General features: G+C 46.1%; 1 protein-coding gene and 1 pseudogene across 1 annotated transcript; both read left to right on the top strand.

Annotated features, from left to right (window-relative positions):
* Nucleotides 1-523: 523 nt before the first annotated feature.
* Nucleotides 524-2,600, top strand: LOC109773323 (probable aldo-keto reductase 3). The gene is made up of 5 exons (XM_020332021.4): nt 524-822; nt 936-1,127; nt 1,329-1,501; nt 1,802-1,904; nt 2,006-2,600. The coding sequence occupies exons 1-5, from the start codon at nt 598-600 to the stop codon at nt 2,345-2,347; spliced, it is 1,035 nt and encodes a 344-aa protein (XP_020187610.1). The 5' UTR covers nt 524-597; the 3' UTR covers nt 2,348-2,600.
* A 5,414-nt stretch (nt 2,601-8,014) lies between these two features.
* On the top strand, nt 8,015-9,715 carry LOC109773325 (probable aldo-keto reductase 3; annotated as a pseudogene).
* The last annotated feature ends 9,318 nt before the right edge of the window (nt 9,716-19,033 follow it).

The raw sequence follows: 19,033 nt of genomic DNA, 5'->3' as shown, positions 1-19,033 counted from the left end.
ATTAGGATTGACGGCAACCGAGCTCGAGATAGGGACACCACGGTTGACCATGGGGCCCCCGGGGAGGGCTCACTAGGACCACGTGTGACACTGTGGCTGTGTGAGGAGATAAACAACTGGAAAAGAAACAAGATGAGCCAACCGTTGGATTGAAGTTGAACAATCCAACGGCTCAGGCCTATCCACTGAAACCCCTATTATAATGGAATAAACTCTTTTCAGATCGCAATTTTTTTAATAATAGGTGGTATGTTGCCTTTTTTAGTTGAGGCGGTATCTTGACTGACCGGATGTTATCCGAATGAGTGCTATCACGAGATGCCGCAACCCTTGGACTACTTTGCCTTAAAATATTTGTCTGGACTGGATTGTTTGACAAAAAAATGGTCACGCATCGGTGGAGAAATTAAGTTTGGGCGCCCTACGTACGCGGTGACGCTCTGTTCTAGTTTGGCAGCTCATTCAAGCCCGCAGCCTGGTGACCTACTCCATGACGCCCTCCACCGCACTATAAATTGCCTGCAGCATTGCACTGCAAGCTCCCGACCTACTTACCCATCCATCAGTCATCACACACGCAGTGCAGGCACGAACGACATGGCTGCTGCTCCGGTGGCCGTGCCGCGCATGAAGCTGGGCTCGCAGGGGCTGGAGGTCTCGGCGCAGGGCCTCGGCTGCATGGGCATGTCCGCTGTCTACGGCGAGCGCAAGCCCGAGCAGGACATGATCGCGCTCCTCCGCCACGCCGTCGCCGCCGGCGTCACCTTCCTCGACACCTCCGACATCTACGGCCCCCACACCAACGAGCTCTTGCTCGGCAAGGTAGGCTACCTCCTTACTACAGCCACCCCACCCGACGTGTTCCTTGCCTCCTCGCTAGTTGCCATTCGCACGCGGATGTCTGACTGGCCAGAGTTCTCCGTGCAATAAAGCAGGCGCTGCAGGGAGGAGTGAGGGAGAAGGTCCAATTGGCCACGAAATTTGGCATCACGGCCACCTGGGAGGTCCACGGTGACCCGGCGTACGTGCGGGCGGCGTGCGAGGGTAGCCTCGCCCGGCTCGGCGTCGACTGCATCGACCTCTACTACCAGCACCGCATCGACAAGAATGTCCCCGTGGAGATCACGGTCGGTACTACTTCCTCCGTTCTAAATTATTCGTCACAAAAATGGATGTACTAATAAAACTAAAATACATCTAGATACATTCATTTCTGCGACGATTAATTCAGAACGGAGGGAGTACGTACTACGTAGCACTACTTGTTCAACTTCGTTTCATTTATACAGATTGAGGGCTTGTAGGTATTGACTCCCGTATGCATGTAGATGGGTGAGGTCAAGAAGCTAGTCCAAGAAGGAAAGGTGAAATACGTCGGGTTGTCGGAGGCCTCGGCAGCGACAATAAGAAGGGCACACGCAGTTCATCCGATCACCGCCGTTCATCTGGAGTGGTCTCTGTGGTCAAGAGATGTCGAAGAAGATATAATTCCAACTTGCAGGTATTTGCAATGACTGCAAACATACTTTTTTCGCAATTTCTTTTCAAAATCAGCTACATATGTAATACCCCTCTGATCCAAAATAATTGTCACAACCCTAGTACTCCCTTCGTCCGAAAATACTTATCATCAAAATGGATAAAAAGAGATGTATCTAGAACTAAAATACATCTAGATACACCCCTTTTATCCATTTTGATGACAAATATTTTCGGACGGAGGGAGTATAACTTTGTCGTACCATAAAACGCCCTCCTTATGTAGTCCTAGAAAGAACTGACAAATTGTTTTCTGTTTCAGAGAACTTGGCATTGGAATTGTGGCGTACGGTCCACTAGGCAGAGGTTTTCTATCCACTGGACCTAAACTAGTGGACACATTACCAGAGGACGATTTCCGCAAGGTAAATGAACCACCCATGGTACTTCCTTCTTCATGCGGTTAGCTATCTTACTTTTTTCCTTTCTTCTTTTTTCTAACAAATGCATCCCATTGCGTTTTCAGAATCTCCCAAGATTTCAAACCGAGAACATGGAGAAGAACGTGGCGATATTTAAGCGCCTGAGCGAGATGGCTGCGAGGAAGGGTTGCACGTCGTCCCAGCTCGCGCTGGCTTGGGTTCACCACCAGGGAGGCGATGTGTGCCCCATACCCGGCACGACGAAAGTTGAGAATTTCAACCAGAACCTGAGAGCGCTGTCTGTGGAGCTCTCGACTGAGGAGATGGCCGAGCTCGAGTCTTACGCTGCCATGGATGCGGTCCAAGGTGATCGGTACCACAACACGTTCCTCAACACCTGGAAGGACTCCGAGACCCCTCCCCTGTCATCCTGGAAAGCCACTTAATTGGGTATTATGGGAATCAATCACTATATTGATGCTTCGTATCACTGGTTTGAAATAGTTGCAAATCAAATAATTTCATGAGCACTCCATGCATGGATGGAATCATGGAACCACCAATTGTTTGCTAATGTAGCACAATTCCTGCCCATGAGTGTTGAACTTTTTATTATGCCTGCAAGGATGTATCCCGCGAGTGTTGAACTTTTTGGCAAGGCTATAAAGGCCCTTTTATAACACATTTCCGTCCTAAAAACCATTTAGAATTCCCAACCTCATGTGAAGATTGCGGTAAGCGTCGCACTGATACGTCTCCGACGTATCTATAATTATTGATTGTTCCATGCTATTATATGATCTATCTTGGATGTTTTATATGCATTTATATGCTATTTTATATGATTTTTGAGACTAACCTATTAACCTAGTGCCCAGTGCCAGTCTCTGTTTTTTCCTTGATTTTGAGTTTCGCAGAAAAGGAATATCAAACGGAGTCCAATCGATCTGAAAATTGGCGGAGATTATTTTTAGAAAAATATAGAAAATACTGGAACGAAAAGATACCAAAGAAGATTCCCGAGGCCACCACATGGGTGGGGGGCGCGCCCCCGACCTTGTGTCTGCCTCGTGGGTCCCCCCGACTTGTTCTCAACGCCAATACCTCTTATATATTCCCAAACTTCCAGAACAAAACCTAGATCGGGAGTTCCGCCGCCGCAAGTGAAAGGATCGATAAGTTGATTAGAGGGGGGGGGGGGTGAATAGGCAACTAACATTTTTTAGCTTTTCTTTACCAATTTAAACTTTGCATCAAAGTAGGTTGTCTAGATATGCAACTAGGTGAGCAACCTATATGATGCAACAACAACAAGTACACAAGCAAGCAAGAGATGCAACACAATATAAGCTTGCACAAGTAGAGGTACGAGATAACCAAGAGTGGAGCCGGTGAAGACGAGGATGTGTTATCGAAGTTCCTTCCTTTTGAAGGGAAGTGCGTCTCCGTTGGAGCGGTGTGGAGGCACAATGCTCCCCAAGAAGCCACTAGGGCCACCGTATTCTCCTCACGCCCTCACACAATGCGAGATATCGTGATTCCACTATTGGTGCCCTTGAAGGCGGCGACCGTACCTTTACAAACAAGGTTGGGGCAATCTCTACAACTTAATTGGAGGCTCCCAACGACACCACGAAGCTTCACCACAATGGAATATGGCTCCGCGGTGACCTCAACCGTCTAGGGTGCTCAAACACCCAAGAGTAACAAGATCCGCAAGGGATTAGTGGGGGAATCAAATTTCTCTTGGTGGAAGTGTAGATCGAGGCCTTCTCAAACCAATCCCTAGAAAATCAACAAGTTTGATTGGCTAGGGAGAGAGATCGGGCGAAAATGAAGCTTAGAGCAACAATGGAGCTTAGGGGTGGAATAGGTTGTCAACTCGGAGAAGAAGACTCCCCTTATATAGTGACAGAACAAATCCAACCGTTATCCACTTACTCAGCCTACGACGAGCGGTACTACCGCACCAGACGCTCGGTACTACCGCAAGGGCCCACGGTACTACCGCATGGCTCTGCGGTACTACCGCTGGCGCGGCAGGAGCTGAACCAGCCCTGTTGCGTTGAAGCAGCGAGCGGTAGAACCGTTGGCGCGGTACTACCTCTCCCTCTTGCGGTACTACCGCAAGGCAGGGTCAGTCTAGACTGGGAAGGCACGGTCATATAAAAATACGTCCATGGCTACTTCCGTTGAGTTCCGATCTATGCAAAACTCCGACACGGTACTACGGCAAGCCTGGAGCGGTACTACCGCGTAGGGCGCGGATGTAAAAAATTACATCCGCCCCTACTTCCGCTCGTGCTGCTGTGCCTGGCTTGAGGCCACAGTACTACCGCGCTCAAGGAGCGGTCTACCGTGAGCACCTGTGGTACTACAGCGCCCAAGGCCGGTACTACCGCGAGGGCCTGCGGTAGTACACATTTTGCAGAGACACGGAGAAACGGAGGAAACTCCAAAGAGCCAAAGGAAAGGTGGTGCAGAAAGGAACAGTCGTGTACTTGATGATTCCACCCAAACCTTTCCAACGTGGACCCCCTCTTAATAGTACGGCTTTCCTACGACTCAAATCCACCGAAAATAAACGTAGAGAAACGCCGTCTTCAATAAGCTTCGAGGGGCACCAAATCGTCTTGTGCTTAGACATGACATATCTGAAATGCTCAATGCACATGATTAGTTCGCAAAAGCATTGTCATCAATCACCAAAACTACTAAGGGATAAATATGCCCTTACAACAAGCCTCTGTAGCCACCAAAAACCAATCTAGACCCCGTTCCGGCACCCTGCCGGAGGGGGAAATCATCACCAGTGGCCATCTTCATCATCCTGGCGCTCTCCATGACGAGGAGGGAGTAGTTCACCATCGGGGCTGAGGGTATGGGTTTGATCTCTCTCTCTCTCCCTCTCTCTCTCGTGATCTTGATTTGACACGATCTTAATGTATCATGAGCTTTGCTATTATAGATTGGATCTTATGATATTTCTCCCCCTCTACCTTCTTGTAATGGATTGAGTTTTCCCTTTGAAGTTATCTTATCGGATTGAGTCTTTAAGGATTGAGAACACTGATGTATATCTTGCATGTGCTTATTTGTGTTGACAATGAGATATTCACGTGATCTACATGGTGTATATTTTGGTGATCAACTTGCGGGTTCTGTGACCTTGTGAACTTATGCATAGGGGTTGGCACATGTTTTCGTCTTGACTCTCCGGTAGAAACTTTGGGGCACTCTTTGAAGTTCTTTGTGTTTGTTTGAATAGATGAATCTGAGATTGTGTGATGCATATCGTATAATCAAACCCGCGGATACTTGTGGTGACATTGGAGTATCTAGGTGACATTAGGGTTTTGGTTGATGTGTCTTAAGGTGTTATTTTAGTACGAACTCTAGGGCTGTTTGTGACACTTATAGGAATAGCCCAATAGATCGATCAGAAAAAATAACTTTGATGTGGTTTCGTACCCTACAATAATCTCTTCGTTTGTTCTCCGCTATTTGTGACTTTGGAGTGACTCTTTGTTGCATGTTGAGGGATAGTTATATGATCTAATTATGTTATCATTGTTGAGAGAACTTGCACTAGTGAAAATATGAACCCTATGCCTTGTTTCGAAGCATTGCAATACCGTTTTCGCTCATTTTTATCACTAGTTATCTTGCTGTTTTTATATTTTCAAATTACAAAAACCTATATCTACCACCCATATTGCACTTGTATCACCATCTCTTCGCCGAACTAGTGCACCTATACAATTTACCATTGTATTGGGTATGTTGGGGACACAAGATACTCTTTGTTATTTGGTTGCATGGTTGCTTGAGAGAGACCATCTTCAACCTACGCCTCCCACGGATAGGTCATCCACTTGAGGGAAATTTGCTGCTGTCCTACAAAACTCTGCACTTGAAGGCCCAACAACGTCTACAAGGATAAAGTTACGTAGTAGACATCACACACCTCCGTACAAGGGCCGAGTTACATCAATTGCTGCACCTTCTACATACACTGGTTGTTACATCAATTGTTACACACGGAAGGAATAGAAATAAACAGAAGATTACAACATAGTAAATCTATCTGCCTAACAAACACATGCTTCATGCACCCTGATGCAAGTCTTCTGGAAGCCTCTAGAGTCCTTTGGATACTTGGCCTACGGCAGCGACCTCAATGTGGATTGTGATGACTGCCAAAAGGTCTTCGCGAGGGTTACTCTCTCAAGATTCGGTGGTTGCCTTCGGTTGTGAGATGCAATTTATGGACGACGACTTGATGCACAAGGTATGGTTATGCAATGGCGCCGATCGATTTTCCGGCCCAGCTGCTAGGATTGCGGAAAAGTGATGGCGACAACCCATGATTGGCTTTGATGGTGGTACTTCTCGAGTACCTAGTTTTGAGCTTTGGGGTGAAAAACCTAGGTTTGATCCGAGTTGGTTGTACATGACAATGGCGATGTTTCTGTGTCGTTATTTTATTGAAGGCATTGCCTCGGATATGCCCAGACTGGTTCTTCCGGGTAAAAATCTAGACTCTAGACTTTGGTGGTCGGAATAGGTGACCAAGGTGATGTTGAATAACCTTGTTGTCCTTGTGGTGTCATGAGATGGTTAGTGCATATATGATCATTATTGTAGTTTGTTGATTTTGGATTTGATCACTTTGGGGTTTTGGTTTTCTTTCTGGCTTAGACATGACTTTCATATTGTGTGACTTTGCTAATCGCTGCACCAATGAACTATCATGGGTAACCCATAGATGATGTCAATAAGCTACTTGTTGATATGCAAGGGAACCATGCCCAATGACATGTTGAAAGAACTACCACCAAAAAAGTCAATGCAGTTGAAGAAAACAACACAGAGTTGACAGCTAAGCTTGATGAACTCATCTCCGTCATGAAAGGTAAAGAAAAGGTAATGTAAATGCCATCACTGATGAAGAAGTCAATGATGCTAATTTCATTGCTTGCGCTAGGTATAATCCAAACTGAAAAAATAATGAGTATGCTCCAAAATATACGCGGTGACGCTCTGCTCTAGTTCAAAATTTGACGTACGCGGTGGATGGGTATATAGCGTTTGGACAGAAAAACGCTTACAAAGTCAGTTTATAGGGAGGCGCTTGTTCTAAGAGACGTACATAGCATATGGACAAGGCTTCACAAAGCAAAACTGCTGGTAGGTAGTTATGTTAAAGACAATATTAACTGCTTCTTTTTTGCGGGGTAACTGCTTATTTAGCCTAACAATGACGCTAACTATTCCTAACAAACTATGATGATTTTCTATCAGAAGAGGAAACAACAATGCCCCGAACGAGATAGCTTGGCTCACACGCCTTAATAATTACTTCCTCCGTCTCACAATGTAATATAATAGCGTTTTTGATATTAATGTAGTGTCAAAAACATGTTTATATTATGGGATGGAGGGAGGCTTTCCCGAGAGTTTGCCACACACGAATGCCTCCGTGTATGGACAATCTCCTTGGATCGCCTCGTCACTCACTCGACACGCTGTCGTATCGTACGTCCGAGCCAAACCTATCCACAAGCCAGCCAGTCAAGCCAGCACGTAGACAGGACACATGCATGGCTGTGACACACACGATTTGGATGCCAGACCCGTCCGATTCTCCGATGAGTTGCGTGCGTGAGCACACGAACCCCCGGCCAACGGCGACGCTGAAAGCGACCGACGGGGCGTCGGCAGTCACTTCGCACTTCGGGGTCCATCATCGGATTTTTCATGTGGCGGAGACGGGCGGTGACCGTCGCCGATCGCCGTGGCATCTGCCTCCTGGACGCACACGTTCCTTTCCCCCGTGGCGTGCCCATCCGTTGCACCAGCCAGTCAGCCACCGTGGCGTCCCACTCGAACCGCCCCGCCACTCACTCACTCACTGTCATGGAGTACGAGGAATCAAGAAGAGGACCTTAGAAGAGTGAAAAAGATCAATGTCCATTTCAATTTAACGTACGCGGTGACGCTCTGCTCTAATTTGGCAGCTCATTCAAACCAGCAGCCTGGTAAGTGGTGACCTACTCCATGACGCCCTCCACCGCACTATAAATTGCACCGCAGCATTGCACTGCAAGCTCCAGACCTACTTACTCATCCACCAATCATCAGTTCATCACAGCACGAACGACATGGCTGCTGCTCCGGTGGTTCTGCCGCGCATGAAGCTGGGCTCGCAGGGGCTGGAGGTCTCGGCGCAGGGCCTCGGCTGCATGGGCATGTCCGCGGCCTACGGCGAGCGCAAGCCCGAGCAGGACATGATCGCGCTCCTCCGCCACGCCGTCGCCGCCGGCGTCACCTTCCTCGACACCTCCGACATCTACGGCCCCCACACCAACGAGCTCTTGCTCAGGAAGGTAGGTTACCATACTATAGCCACCCGACGTGTTCCTTGGCTCCCTGCTAGTAGTTGCCATATCATTCGCACGCGGATGTCTGACCGGCAAGAGTTCTCCGTGTGATAAAGCAGGTGCTGCAGGGAGGGGCGAGGGAGAAGGTCCAGCTGGCCACGAAATTCGGCATCACGCCGGCCCGGGAGGTCCGCGGCGACCCGTACGTGCGGGCGGCGTGCGAGGGCAGCCTCGCTCGGCTCGGCATCGACTGCATCGACCTCTACTACCAGCACCGCATTGACAAGAGTGTTCCCGTCGAGATCACGGTCAGTCCCTACTACGTAGTAGCACTTGTTCAGCTTCGTTTCATTTAGACAGATTGAGGGCTTGTAGGTATTGACCAGTCTACCTTCTTGACTTCCGTATGCATGTAGATGGGTGAGATCAAGAAACTAGTCCAAGAAGGAAAGGTGAAACACGTCGGGTTGTCGGAAGCCTCGGCCTCGACAATCAGAAGGGCACACGCAGTTCATCCGATCACCGCAGTTCAGCTGGAGTGGTCTTTGTGGTCAAGAGATGTTGAAGAAGATATAATACCAACTTGCAGGTTTTTGCAACGACCACAAACCTACCTTTTCTTTTCAAAATCAGCTTCATAGTACTTATGAAACGTCCTCAAAAAGACCTTACAAATTATTTACTGTTTCAGAGAACTTAGCATTGGAATTGTGGCGTACAGTCCACTAGGCAGAGGTTTTCTATCCACTGGACCTAAACTGTTGGACACATTACCAGAGGACGATTTCCGCAAGGTAAATGAACCACCCATGATACTTCCTTCTTCATACGGTTAGCTAGCTTTCTTTTCTCTTTTCTCCTTTTTCTAACAAATGCATCCCATTGTGTTTTAAGAATCTCCCAAGATTTCAACCCGAGAACATGGAGAAGAATGCGGCGATATTCGAGCGCGTGAGCGAGATGGCTGCGAGGAAGGGTTGCACGTCGTCCCAGCTCGCGCTGGCTTGGGTTCACCACCAGGGAAGCGATGTGTGCCCCATACCTGGCACAACGAAAGTTGAGAATCTCAACCAGAACGTGAGAGCGCTTTCAGTGGAGCTCACGGCTGAGGAGATGGTTGAGCTCGAGTCCTACGCTGCCATGGATGCGGTCCAAGGTGATCGTTACCACATCACGTTCCTCAACACCTGGAAGACTCCGAGACCCCTCCCCTGTCATCCTGGAAAGCCACTTAACTGGGTATCATCGGAATCAATCACTATGTTGATGCTTCGTATCACTGATTTGAAATAGCTGCAAATCAAATAATTCCATGAGCACTCCGTGCATGGATGAAATAATGGAACCACCAATTGTTTGCTAATGTAGTACAATTCCTCCCCATGATTACGTTCACGGTACTAAAAAATGTCATTGTATAATTGGACAGGATGTATATCCTCTGGGAGTTTGCTACTTCTTGAACTTGCGTTGATTTTTCCTTTCAAGTGGAAAGGGTGATGCATCAAAGTAGAGATAGGTATTTCCTTCAGTTAAGAACCAAGGTATCAATCGAGTAAGAGGCACAAGCAAGTCTCCAATCTATGCACCTGCACAAACTAACAAACACTTGCACTCAACGCGAAAAAGGGGCTGTCAATCCCTTCACTGTCTCGAACAAGAGTGAGATCTAATAAAGATAGGTATAAAAGATAAATAAAAAAGGCAAACTAAAATAAAACTAAATAAATTGCAGCAAGATATTTTTGGGTTTATTGGTTTATAGATCTGAAAATATATGATGGAAAATAGACCCGGGGGCCATAGGTTTCACTAGAGGCTTCTCTCTTGAAAGAAAACATACGGTGGGTAAAAAATTACTGTCGAGCAATTGATTGAAAAGCGCAAAGTTATGACAATATCTAAGGCAATGATTATGAATATAGGCATCACGTCCGTGTCAAGTAGACCGACTCCTGCCTGCATCTACTACTATTACTCCACACATCGACCGCTATCCAGCATGCATATAGAGTATTAAGTTCATAAGGACGGAGTAACGCCTTAAGTAAGATGACATGATGTAGAGGTATAAACTCAAGCAATATGATGAAAACCCTATTTTTTACCCTTGATGGCAACAATACAATACGTGCCTCGCTACCCCGACTTTGTCACTCGGTGAGGACACCGCAAGATTGAACCCAAAACTAGGCACCTCTCCCATTGCAAGAAGAACCAATCTAGTTGGCCAAACCAAACCAATAATTCGAAGAGAAATACAAAGATATTTAATCATGCATACAAGAGTTCAGAAAAGACTCAAATAATATTCATAGATAATCTGATCATAAATCCACAATTCATCGGATCTCGACAAACATACCGCAAAAGAATATTACATCGGATAGAACTCCAAGAACATCGAGGAGAACATGGTATTGAAGATCATAGAGAGATAAGAAGCCATCTAGCTACTAGCTATGGACCGGTAGGTCTGTGATAAACTACTCGCGCTTCATTGGAAGGGCGATAGAGTGGATGTAGATGCCCTCCGTGATCGAATCCCCCTTCGGCAGGGTGTCGGAAAAGGCCCCAAGATGGGATCTCATGGGAACAGAGGCTTGCAGCATCGCAAAAGTATTTTGGTGGACCTTCGGTTGGTTTGGGAATATTTGGGAATTTATAGCGCAAGAATTATGGTTGGATGACTCCCGAGGGGCCCACAAGCTAGGGAGGCGCCCCCCTAGGGCGCAGCCTGAGAGCTTGTGGGTCCCTCAGGACTCTTCTGGCCCCCTCTCCAAGCTCTGTGGATGTCTTCTAGTCCAAGAAAAATCATCGCGAAAGCTTTATTGCGTTTGGACTCCGTTTGATATTCCTTTTCTGTAAAACTCAAAAATAATGTAAAAACAGAAACTGGCACTGGCCTCTAGGTTAATAGGTTAGTCCCAAAAATAATATAAAATAGCATATTAATGCATATAAAACATCTAAAACAGATAATATAATATCATGAAACAATCAAAAATTATAGATACGTTGGAGACGTGTCAAGCATCCCCAAGCTTAATTCCTACTCGTCCTCGAGTAGGTAAATGATAAAAACAGAATTTTTGATATGGAATGCTACCTAACATATTTATCCATGTAATATTCTTTATTGTGGCATGAATATTCAGATCCATAAGATTCAAAACAAAAGTTTAATATTGACATAAAAACAATAATACTTCAAGCATACTAATAAAGCAATCATGTCTTCTCAAAATAACATGGCCAAAGAAAGTTATCCCTACAAAATCATATAGTCTGGCTATGCTCCATCTTCATCACACAAAGTATTTTATCATGCACAACCCCGATGACAAGCCAAGCTATTGTTTCATACTTTTTACGTTCTCAAACTTTTTCAACTTTCACACAATACATGAGCGTGAGCCATGGATATAGCACTATAGGTGGAATAGAATATGGTGATTGTGGAGAAGACAAAAAAGAAGGAGAAAGTCTCACATCAACTAGGCGTATTAACGGGCTATGGAGATGCCCATCAATAGATATCGATGTGAGTGAGTATGGATTGCCATGCAACGGACGCACTAGAGCTATAAGTGTATGAAAGCTCAAAAAGAAACTAAGTGGGGGTGCATCCAAGTTGCTTGCTCACGAAGACCTAGAGCAATTTAAGGAAGCCCATCATTGGAATATACAAGCCAAGTTCTATAATGTAAAATTACCACTAGTATATGAAAGTGACAAAATAGGAGACTCTCTATCATGAAGAACATGGTGCTACTTTGAAGCCCAAGTGTGGAAAAAGGATAGTAACATTGTCCCTTCTTTCTGTTCTCTCATTTTTTGGTGGGCTTCTTTGGCCTCTTTTCTTTTTTGGCTTCTTTGGCCTCTTCTTTTTATAAAGTCCGGAGACTCGTCCCAACTTGTGAGGGAATCATAACTTCCATCATCCGTTTCTCACATGGAACAATGTTCTAATAATGATGATCATCACACTTTTATTTACTTACAACTCAAGAATTACAAATTGATATTACAACAAAATATGACTCTATATGAATGCCTCCGGCGGTGTACCGGGATGTGCAATGATCAAGAGTGACATGTATAAAAAATATGAATGGTGACCTTTGTGACACCCAAAATTTTCGGCCTTATTTTGTTTATTAAAATATTGCCAGGAAATAAAACTTTTCCAAATTGTCAAGTTTTACCTTTTGTGATTTTGGATTTTTGCCTCTAGTGGGAGAAACCTTCAAAGGTATTGTTGGACTTGATTTCTCTTTATAATAAAACCATTATTTATCAGTGGATTTAAATGTTGCAAGATTTATTTATTCAAAAAGCTTTCTTTCTTTAAAATGATTTCCTTTTGCATTTGGGGCCTATTTGCACTACAACCACTTGACAAATGCTTTTAAAAATTCCACCAAAATTTGGGGATGTCATGTGATGTTTCCACATCACTTTTATGCAAAGATACCTTCTGGCCATTGGAGATTTTGAGCTCTACACCAATTTTTCCAATCTGGTCCAGTAGGCACTTTTGCACTGCAACCCAATTAAATATTTCATAAAAAATTCTTCCAAGTGTTTGGAGATGACAGTGGATGCATACAATTCATCTTCAAGCAAAAACCCAATGATGTTCTTTGGAAGATTTGAGTGGATCAACCTCTTTTGCATTCTGGTCCAATTTGGTGATTTGTACTGCAACCATATTTTTCCTTGCTCTAGTGACCCTGAGCTTTCTCCTACTTGTAGCCCTCCCTACCAAACTCTTAAGTCCAGGAGATTGGGCTCATTGGGGATTTTGAAGTGCATGTTCTAAACCCCTTTTCTTTCTGCCCAAAACTGGAGTTTTGCAAAGCTTGCATTATCAACCCTCTGTGTTTGCCAAACTAATCTCACCACCATCTTCTGTGTCTAAAGAGACACTGATCTGGAGAGTTTGGCCACTCCAAGAATTGCCTATGTGCATCTGGCATTCTGTCGAACACCTGGTGTGCACAGTCATTTTTGGCAAGCTCCCTGGTTTGCATTGTGGACTTGTACCCCAGCCCCAACAACCTTGTCCACTGAGCTCCTAGCCACCCCTACCCTTGATCTGTGCTTTGCCAGCCCCACCCTCGCGCTCTAGACCACACTGGCATTCCGTCGAGCACCTGCCGTGCGTGCTCTGGGCGCGCCCAGAGCGCACGTTTTGCACGCGCGCGCACTACGCCGACACGCCACACTGCCGCGCTCGACGTGACCCGACCCTGGTCCCTCTGCATCGCTGAGCCGCGCACTAGTCGCCCCCTGCTCCACGATCCCTCTGGTGCCCGGCTGCGCCGCTGGCCGCGCCCTTGGCGGCACGCCGGCGTCGGCAGCGGCCTCTGCCATGTTCGGCACCGCCCAGACCGCGCCAGCGCGCCAGCTGCCCCTAGGAATCGCTCGTGCCTATCCTCCTGCCTGTCGGAACGCGTTCGTCGCCGCCAAGATGCCCTGCACCTACAGCAACGGCTGTCGCCGGCGATCCTATCCTCTGCCACCGCGGGAACCTGCCTCGAGCGCTATATAAAGGGTCCCCGAACCCCTCCGAGCACTCACGCGACTTCAGGCACTCCTCGTAGAGCTTCCCGCGTAGTGAATCGACCTGTGGTGGCCGTCTCCCTCAACTCCGGCCAGCTCGGCCGCCGCCAAGCCCCGGTGCGATTCGTCGCAACCGGCCACCCTCTCGCCCAACCAGCACCACCAGAAGCTTCCCCGTAGTCTTGCGGAGCTGCCCAGCTGCCCAAACTCGATCGGAGACCACCGGAGCACAATAGTCACTTCACCACCGTAGCCTCCCTCCGCCGCGGAGCTCGCCGCCGGCGATCCCTTCCACCTCCGCCGACCCAACGACCACCCAGAGGACCGCCTCGGTCTTGCCGTCCCATCCCCGCCCTTGGATGCCCTCGAGGAGCCGCCGTTCGTCGCCGGTGATCGCCGGAGCCCCGCCACCGTTCGGGCGCAGAAAAAGGAGGGAGAGGGAGAACGGTCAAACCTGACCAGTGGGCCCTCTGGACCCACTGTTAGCGACCCGCGCAGCGCCCTCTCTCTGTTTAAGTGGAGGCGCAAAAACCCCGAGTGTGTTTTCCCTGCTGCGTAAGCGTATTACTGCTGAAGCGTTTTCCTTTTTTCTGGTTTTATTTAAAAACAGATTTGACCAAACTTTGACTGGCTATAACTTTTAAAATAAAACTCCAAATGAGTTGATTCTTTTTCCTACCTCTCTCAAATTTCATCTAGTTTATTTTAAGATTTATTTCAAAAATATTTGAGACAGGTTTTGGTACTGTGTTTGAAATATTTGTATTTTGTGTATTTTGCAAAATATGATTTTTGGAGGAAAAGGAAAGCTTCCAATAAGTGCATCCTTTGCATACTCTTGAAGGCAAGCATTTCTGAACTCTGGCATAATATTTGTTGTGGTGTTTGGATACGATCACAACACCTTTTGTCTTGGAGTAGATGTGACCGTTTATGTATCGATGTAGTCTCGTGCATGAGTGCACTTTGGAGTTGTTTGTGGCCAGCAATGGATACCCTGAGGATTTGGATCGCCCTCGTGAGCTTCTCTTGCACACCGGTAGGAAGCGGGAAAGTCGTGGTCTTGGGTAGACACGAGCTTGTCCCAAATCCCTTGTTGTGACGAGTATGCCCGGCATAGCATGGTGAGGCTCGAGGAGTGGTGATTTATTTCACTAGTGGTAATATTGTTGGTGGATGTTTGGATCACCTGAGTCGGTTGTAGACCGAGTCTTGTTCAGTAGCTTCCTTTTGTCGGTACCACCACTTGTCCCTGCAGGGGACAGGGTATGGTTCAGTAGGTTGTCAACCCCTTTCCAAAGCACACACCGTACAGAGAGGCCGTGATGAAGGTCCCGTGGCCACGGATTAAAGCCTGTCATTCGGTCCGGGGGCATGGGTGTTTTCGGTTGTAGCCGAAGGGGATAGCTTCCCCAGTTTGCGCGCGGTATAAATTTTGTGATCCCATGCTACGTCGAGGTTGTAGCCTCCCCACTTAGAGTTTTGCTTGGCAGGTGTCGTGGGTGATTCCAGGCACTGGTGAGTTAAGCTGGTGTGTGCAGGTCAGGCGTGTTTTCAATCAAAAGACCGTAGACGGAATTAGTCCTGAGGGACTGAGTAATCCCGTTACTCGTGGAAAATGGTACTCCCTCTGCAGAGGATACATCCTGTTGGATAGTCATGTTCTTGAGTATAGGACCACAGTCTGGGTTAAATCTTGATAACGGTATTCGGATGGAGAACGATTTAACTAGAACTCTGTAACGGTATTCGGATGGAGAACGGTTTAACTAGAGCTTAGTAACGGTATTCGGATGGAGATACGACTTGACTGAATTATCGGTTTTCGGATGGAGAAACGACTGTACTAAATATTTGTTTATGATTATGGCACCTTTGGATTATGATCTTTATTATTATGGACTAACCATTTATTTTATGTATATTATTGAGTATCCCTGGGACGGTTCTACCTCCTGGATATTCACTGTGATTATTCTCTTATAAGCCCTTTAGGTGGTGTCGCCCCGACGCCCGACTGCGGCATTATTATTTCTGCATTTTCCGCTCGAGGAGTCATTCAGACACTCGTTTGGCACCAGTATTATTATTTCTGCATTTTCCGCTCGAGGAGTCATTCAGACACTCGTTTGGCACCAGTATTATTATTTCTGCATTGTCCGCTCGAGGAGTCATTCAGACACTCGTTTACTATTCTGCATTTTCCGCTCGAGGAGTCATTCAGACACTCGTTTGGCACCAGCATTACTATTCTGCATTTTCCGCTCGAGGAGTCATTCAGACACTCGTTTGGCACCCAGTATTTTATTTTGGTATATTTTTATCCATATGTGTGCATCATGGTTTCTCGTATATTTTCGTGACGGATGTATGATCGTCTATTAAATCTGGAGTATGTCGGATATATTATACCCGTGTTCTTAATGTTTGCGAGTACATTCAAACGTACTCACTGGCTTGTCCCTGGCTATTGTCTTGGCCAGATTCCTTGCTTGGAGTTAAGCATCGCGGTGACAACCTCGGAACCTACGCTGTTGACGTTTGCAGCCTCGCGAAGATAGGAGTTATCCTGGTCAGCTGTTCTTGTGGGAAATGGAGCCCCATAGACGCAGATGTTTCCAACCGCTTCCGCCCTCAACTATTAGAAACCAAGTGTTGTACTCCCAGGCCTAAATGGTCTTGTACTACATATTTTTGTTCCTTGCTTGGAATTCTTGTATCAAGTTGGTACCTCATCAGCTAACAGTAATCCTGGGGCTGGTGAGCACACAGGCCGTTTTTCTGGGAATTTATATCCCAAAAATCCGGTCGTGACAACCTTGCCACAAATACTATGCCAACTACATGATCATGCAAAGCAATATGACAATGATGATGCGTGTCATAATAAAACTATTGGGAAACATAGCATGCAATTTCAAAAAAAAAATCTACGCTCACGCAAGATCTATCTAGGAGATGCATAGCAACGAGAGGGGGAGAGTGTGTCCACGTACCCTCGTAGACCGAAAGCGGAAGTGTTTGACAATGCTTTTGATGTAGTCGAACTTATTCTAGCTCCGACCGATGTAACATCCCAAATTTTCAATTTGGAATGTTATACATTAGGTCATCTTTGCATATCATATTTTATTGCATTTTGGCTTGATCCTAGAAATTCTACACAACTCAAGGACCCACGAAGAGAGTTGGGAATTTCGTTATTTTTATATTTGAGTTTACTCGAATTTTGAAAAGAGGATCGTTTGATTTTAATTATTTTTCTCTTCGAATATTTCTTTTATAAAAATAAAAGAGAGAGGATAAAATGACTTCCTCAAAATAAAGAAATATTTGAGATTTAATATTAAAATCAAATAAGATTTTTATTCGGAGTTTTATCGCTATTTTATTTGAATTAGGAAAAATATGCTTTTTTCAAAATTGCATTAGAGTCCCAAATAAATGTGCACCTTGTCCGGTAGATTTTTAGAGGACGGGTAAAATTTATTTCAGGATTTTTGAAGTCCATTTAGTATTTCTTTTATTCGTTTTATTGTGCGGAATTACTTAAAAAAAGTCAACCGACTTACCGGGCCGTGTCCGACCTGGACACCGCGCCCGGGCGGCTTTATAAGCCGAGCCCGCCACCCTGCCGAGGCCCAAGTCGCCCGCCCCGCCAAAACCCTAGCCCCGCCGCCCGCCAGCCCGCCGCCGCCGTGGCGCGCCGCGCTGCCGCCCCGCCGCCGACCCGCCGGAGCCGCGCTGCCGCCCGCCAACCCGCCGCCGTCGCCGGAGTTCGCCGCCGCCACCGGTTTTCTTTGCCGGTTCGGCTTTTTGGTAAAACCCTAGATCCTTTTTTTATTAGATCGTTTTTTTCGGTTTAGTTATTTAGCGAACGCCCGTTCGTTCGTTTGTTTTAACGAACGGTTTTCACCGTTTAGCCGCAGACAGCGAACGTTCGTTCGTTAGCCTGTTCGTCAGTTTTTCTTTTTTCTCGGATATTTTTTCGCGATTATTTTAGATCGCGATTTCTGATCTAATTTTCGTTTTAGTTTATCTTTTCGCTCGTTTATCGGAATCAGGCGATTCAAGCGCCTAGAGTTTCGTCTCGAAGCCCTCTTTCTGTTTAATCAACTTAAACAAGTTTTTGCTACTGTAAAATTTGACTTTAGTACAGATTAATAATCGAAGCTTGTTTCTTTCGCAGTTCGAGTTTCGTTGCTTCGTTTGATTTGATTCTTTTTGCAAACCGGAGTTCTTAAGTTGAACTTTCTGGTTAGATCTTCTTATTTGAGTTTACCCATGCATTTGCTTGATTGCTTATTGTATGCTTGTTTGTTTGCGATAGAGTACCCGGAGTGCGAAGCGTGCTACTACGAGTCTCTAGGTTTCACGGATCATCAGCAAGGCAAGTAACACTTTGATCATACCTCTTTACTACCCAGTTTTATTGCATTAAATCAATCCTCAAACAATTGCATGGTTAGGATCTGATTTAAATTGTGGGTTTGGGAAGTAGATGAGGTAGTACCTATTCACCTGTTTATTATCAAACCTATGGGAGTTACTTCTACGTTGCTTATATTGCTATGCTATGCTCGTAGACGTGGTTTGGGTTTGAGTGTATTCATGACAGATGTGAGTATTGTTAATTAATGATTAACTTAAGGTGGCAACTTTAACACACATCTGGGTGGATTGAGGCACCTGGGGAACCCAGTGTTGCCTGTATTTTTGGAAATCCCGGGGTATCGTGTGATTCTTCTATGGACTGCCACCCAGGCTCAAAGGGATCATAAGATTATTCATGCTAGAAACTTCCATGTGCAGCCACATGCCATTATGGGCTCTGGCATAGTTGAGTAAGTTGTGGGAAACCTTTCCATGATGGGCTAGCAGATGTAGGGGATTGTAGGTGTACAGGCCTATCTATCGGTTAAGGGGACCTCTTCAGAAAGACTGTGTCTTGGTTATTCGTTTCTCAAACATTATGTAGTGCGAGAAATCCAATGGAGGAGATCGATTCTTGTGGGGAAAAGTGCGCAAACCTCTGCAGAGTGTACAAACTAATCATGGTTAGCCGTGTCCCTGGTTATGGACATCTTGAGTATCTAGTTCTTGGATTATCATGTGGATCTCATCACTCTTAATATAATTTGATTGGGTTTAATGATGATGCTTAATTGGGATTGAATTGGG

This window comes from Aegilops tauschii, chromosome 2 (genome assembly GCF_002575655.3).
Source record: "Aegilops tauschii subsp. strangulata cultivar AL8/78 chromosome 2, Aet v6.0, whole genome shotgun sequence".
Taxonomy (NCBI): domain Eukaryota; kingdom Viridiplantae; phylum Streptophyta; class Magnoliopsida; order Poales; family Poaceae; genus Aegilops; species Aegilops tauschii.
This window is presented reverse-complemented; position numbering and strand designations above follow the sequence as displayed.